Raw genomic sequence first — 5,521 nt, forward strand, 5'->3', positions numbered from 1 at the left:
AGCAATCACTACTACAAAAACTGCATCACACAACAGTGGAAATCTGTTGTGTGATGTGGACCATGTCTGTCGTCTATCTCGATGTTGTGTGATGAGCACACTCACACAACGGTGAAACACCGTTGTGTGAATATCATAGACACAACGCACTGCTTATTACCGTTGCACCAATTCTGGGCATGCCAATGCCAGAAATTGGATGCGGCGCATTTTCGATAGTGATCAGACAACAGAAGTAAGTACACGCTGTTGTTGGTTAACTTCTCAGACAACATAAAAATAACACTCAGACAACAGAAGTAAGTACACGCTGTTGTTGGTTAACTTATCATACAACAGAAAAATATGGCGACTGTTGTTGGTTGTTCCTTCACACAACAAGTATTGTAAGTAACTGTTGTATGTGTGAGGCTTAGTGTTGAATTCTTCACAAGTCATACAACACATTGTTTCTATACCGTTGGGTGATTTAGCATTGGACAACTGATACAGATTTGTTCTGTTGTGTGAGTACTAATGAGACAACAAAATTTTATAGAGACCGTTGTGTGATTACAAGTTATTTGTTGTGTGATTAACGACATATGCGTATTCATACCACGTAATTTAATTCACTATTGTTCATGCATTATGGATATTGTACCTGGAATATTTGCACAAATATAATGCTCAATATATATTATGTAATGAAGTACTTTAATTCAAGCGTCTAGTGTACCAAAAGAGCTAGCAGCCTTTGTCAATCATCTATACATTTATGTATCCACACCATAAAACCAAAAAAGAAGGCATTCTAGCTAGCTTGATAGCTGCTACATTCTAGCTAACATTGAAAAATAGCAAAAGCTGATACAAACAAATCTTTGCTAGACAAATATTTGCGACTAAAGTTCTCTCATACTTGCATAGTGTAGTGCTAAGGGAGCTGCACCTAGTGTGTCGGGTGGATGCTCCAGTTCCAACTTCTTTTTCAAAATGATCTGTTTGAGCTTACTTGACTTGAGCTGCTCCAACAATTCCAATTAAAAATCCAGCAAACTGTAAACAATACTAGTAACTTGAGTAAAGACAAACTGGTACAAACCATTTTGGTTTCATCTCGATACTGGGCTCAAATAGAAAATGATCAAATAGAAAGGCTTTTCTCACCTGTGGTATTCAGCATAGTCACAGTCATAGCTAATCGGCAGCTCAAATAACCTGAACATTCAATTCACATCTGCCAAAAGGAAAAAAGAAGAAGACAAACATCAATAACTATATAGCTTCAAAAATAAGCTATTTGTTGGGTCCATTGGTTCTGTAGTTTGGTGAGTAGAGATAGAAGAAGGGAAAAAAAAAATAAGAGAAAGAAAGAGAGAGAGAAACTAGTCTCTGGATGTGTGTACGGCTAGCCCCATCATTACAGAACCTAAAATATTAAACTGATTTTATCGTCGATGTCATGGATATCTAACAAAGTTTTACCAGCTGATGAGAAATTGGAGCTTTTAAATTTTAATCAAAGAATGCTCAACTGTGGAGCATTGTCAGAAATCCATGAAAGAGGCTGTAAAGGCAAATGAATTTCTCTTAGGATGAAAACTGACAAACATACATTCTGCATTCCAAAATCTGCTTGCGAATTGCACCTATATCTAAAATTATATTGATTAGCCTCCCATTAACAAGCTCCAACACCAACTCAAAATATAAAGGAAAAGACATTCCAAATTCAAACAACAAAGATCCATATATATTAAAAAGATAGGAAGATAGCTTGCCACATCTAAAAACTTACAAATCCGCAGGAAACATAGCCTATAGCAACTCCAGTCGGTATACACATATAAAATATTGCTAGCCATGCTGATTTCTGGACCCACAATGAACAAATACTCAACAAAATTAGGAGCATCATGTAACAAAGTTTGTAAGGAATATTAGAGGTTAAAATAGCTATGAATATGCAAGATATCTACCTGGTAAAGAGGACGCCAGAAATCAGAAAGAAGCAAATCCTTCTCCAAGACAAGGATTATAATCTCCAATGAGAGTTGCACAGCCTTCTCTAAGAGTTTCCCGTACACTTGATTTGTTCGTTCAGTTATAATGGTATTGACACCTGGCAGAAGGATGCCCATGATGTTCCGGAAAACAGATTTTCCACTCATAAAGTCCTGTAACAAGTAGTAAGAGTAAAAATGGTTTTAATAATGTGGTTCTGCATTAAGTGTCAGCAATCATATTACTATAATAGAATTACTTATGAAGAATGGAATTCCACAATTATCAGCAAGCTTACTGTAATATCATAAGATAGAACACATTTTAAAGCAATAAGCAAACAAATTGAGTAAAAGCAAAGAGAAGTCCAGCAAGGAGAAGGAAGATCACTAAACTCTACCAGAAGTGATAGGAGGAAAAAAAAAACCATGGCAGAATCAATAGCACATGCATGCTGGATTTGATATTCAATGAGCAGCACATATGAACAGATGCACATGATGAACACATACTTTTAGCAATTCTAGAATTGGTAGCTGCATCTGGAGTGAAGATTGTGTTACTGTTGAAAGCTGAGATTGATCAATGACACCATCAATATCCTCTTCACTGATGTCATACAGACTCAACATCCTGCACATTAATTCATATGAGATAAAAAAAATAGTCATTGCCATTTTGACTGCAGTGCTTTAAGAAAATGATACAGAAAATCGTAGTTTTCTTACTAATACAACTATTTAATAAGAAGTGCCTGATCATCTTTTAAAATACTTCTGTCATAGCACATATCCAAGTATGCAATTGCATGTTACACGCTTTAAATAAAGTCAATTACCTGTAATCAACACATGCCACTATGATGTTTCTTTCAGCCAACTGCAGACCTAAAAGAGAACCCCATGCTTTATACCTAAACCAGCATGAAACTGTAGAAACTTAATGTCAAATAAATAACTAAATGCCTACACATACCTAAGCAGAAATTTAATCTAAATATGCTTCACCTGAAAGAAAAGGACAATATCATCTCTACGCCTTTATATGAATTCATGAAAGAACAAGAAGAGATATTCAAGAATTACTGAACTAACAATTTCCAAGAGTTGTTAATCACTACTTTCATCTATTAAAAAATAAAAACTCACCCAATAATCCACGCTCCACCAGTTACAAACACCACAACTGGCTTTTTCCCATCAGTATTTGTCGGTAAATATGGATCCAACCTGTAAACGATACATGGTGAAAATGGTTTACAAATTCTATTTAAAAGGAAAGAACTACATACGTACCCTTTAACATAGTTCACCTACCTATTTCTTGGTTGATCTCCATAAACAATACTACGGCGGACCTGGCTTGAAAAGTAATAGCAATATGCAACTGCAGAACAAAAAATAGCAAGAATTCTGAGTTATCATCTATTGGCCTACGAACAAAAAAAAATATCCCAGATTATCATGCAATAGGCATGCATTTCCGTGCATATTGTTGAAGGATATTGCTCTCTCCTTGCTTCTATTTCATTGAGCTCAAATTGCATATCATACACCTGTAACATACATGAGTTTCAACATATACAGAAGGTATAGGAAAAGTAAATTTCCTGCCAAACTAGCCACCTGAAACCTAGCCTTAAAACAGAGAATATGACTAGTGTCAATTTGTCAATAAAGTATGTCAGGAACCTAGCCTCTTACAATGTTCATTATGACACCACAGCCTTGGTCAATCATAGCTTGACAAAGCTCCTCAGCTTTTTCTGGTTGTTTACATTTTCCTAGCATGACTATTAGCTTATTGTAAACACCAGGATTAACACCATTATATACATTCCTACATCAACTCATTAACTACGCAAAAATTGATCAAATGGAAAAACCTCAAGCACATAGATTGCTTAAATCCTAGCATAGTAAATCCTTCAACCAAATGCAGAACAACTTAACAAGCACAACCCAGATAGAAATTTCAAACACCCAATTCTCGATAACCAAGTCAGAATAAAACCAAGGTAAAAAGGAGTGACCTTGAGAGCAGACTCCCACCGCAGAGCAGTGATTCTCTCATAGAGGGCTTCGAGCACAATCCTCTGAAGCAGTCTCCTGGAGCCTTACAGATATCAGTTATACTATTGCTAATTCATGACAATTACAACTTCATTATAGAATTTTAATGACCAATATGACAGAGAACCAAACAAAGATCACTACTTTAAGCTCAGTGAGCGGAGAGAGAACAATACATGAGGTGCTACAGTTGTTTGAAAGAATCCAAATCCTGAGCATTAATTGGGGTTTTCAATTCATTCGATACCTCCATTGATGCTTCCGTAATCACTTATTTCTCAATCTGATCCATCACCTTCAACTATCTCTGCAACAATCAGCAGAAGAAGAAGAACAAGAAGAAGATGAGAGGGAGAGGGAGAGAAATAGATAGAGAGAGAGAGAGAGAGACTTACATTCGGATTTGCCAGAAATCTTGAATTCCAAATTCCCAAATTGAAACGCTTGCCAGCGACTTTCAAGTACTTAGAATCTATCTTGTTAACGACCTCTGTGGCCGAATCGTTAAACGCTTGAATCACTCAGATTTATGAGAATCCTGAATTCGAAATCCCCAAATTGAAAATCAAATTAGGATTTGCCAGAAAACCTAGAACAAATTGAAGCTATTAAGCTAGAGTAGTAGAGAAAAGTGAACTGACCTATTTCCGAGGTCGCCGAAGAAGTGGAGATCGGAGTTGTTGATGTTGAGGCAGTGGTCCTTGCGGTCGAGGACTGACTTGATGTCGTCCATGTACGTCTGCGAAATTCTCGTTGGCGAGCTTGTGGTGGCGTGGACTTTCTCCTCGCAAGCCCAGGACAGCAAGGCCTCGTAGAAGCAGCACAACACGTTCACCTTCACCGTCTTGCTCACCTTCGCCTTCTGCATATCTTCAATTAACCCTAGTTTGAAGGCGAGGAGGAAAGTGAAAGGAGATCTGGGGCACTCTATCTTCTCCGTTGCCCAAGAGGATTTGGATTTCAGGGAGAAAGAATAGAAGCAACAAAGGGCAGCGAGGAAGGGGATTTGGATTTCGGAGGAGAAACAAAGGAGTTGGGAGTTTGGGACCGAGAATAGCTTTTGTCAAGAGAGGGGCTTAGGCTTAGAGTTTTACTGAGAGAGAGGGAACCTGTCTTATCTTTCTTTTCTTTTCTTTTATCTGATTGTGGTGGCATACTTTGTTCCTCCAATGCCACAACGGAGCAATTAAAAAACTGTTGTATGAGAGTATACATAAATGATATTTGTCAAAAGAGAATGAGGGAAATTTTCCGCTGCCGAGGTTTGGTGGAAGGATTTCAAATCGATTTGAGCCTTCAGACAACAGAATACCTACAATATGTTGTGTCATATTTTATATCATACACTAGGTATACTTAGTAGAAGGTGTCAAATTTTTACAAAATTGGCGCCCAGCCAAAATTTGGCGCAAAATTTTGCACCCGATTCTAGTCATACAACATAAATAACTATACTGTTGTAG

At 37.3% G+C, this 5,521-nt stretch overlaps 1 protein-coding gene and 1 long non-coding RNA gene across 2 annotated transcripts; both read right to left on the minus strand.

Annotated features, from left to right (window-relative positions):
• Positions 1-651: 651 nt before the first annotated feature.
• On the minus strand, positions 652-1,271 carry LOC121051434. Its single transcript, XR_005805699.1, has 2 exons — positions 1,150-1,271; positions 652-1,038 (listed from the first exon to the last, which is right to left on the minus strand). It is a non-coding gene; the product is annotated as an uncharacterized LOC121051434 (long non-coding RNA).
• Positions 1,272-1,907: 636 nt separating this feature from the next.
• On the minus strand, positions 1,908-2,638 carry LOC121051958 (nuclear pore complex protein NUP205-like). Its single transcript, XM_040515644.1, has 2 exons — positions 2,499-2,638; positions 1,908-2,159 (listed from the first exon to the last, which is right to left on the minus strand). The coding sequence occupies exons 1-2, from the start codon at positions 2,625-2,627 to the stop codon at positions 1,923-1,925; spliced, it is 366 nt and encodes a 121-aa protein (XP_040371578.1). The 5' UTR covers positions 2,628-2,638; the 3' UTR covers positions 1,908-1,922.
• Positions 2,639-5,521: the final 2,883 nt, after the last annotated feature.

This window comes from Rosa chinensis, chromosome 2 (assembly GCF_002994745.2).
Source record: "Rosa chinensis cultivar Old Blush chromosome 2, RchiOBHm-V2, whole genome shotgun sequence".
Classification (NCBI taxonomy): domain Eukaryota; kingdom Viridiplantae; phylum Streptophyta; class Magnoliopsida; order Rosales; family Rosaceae; genus Rosa; species Rosa chinensis.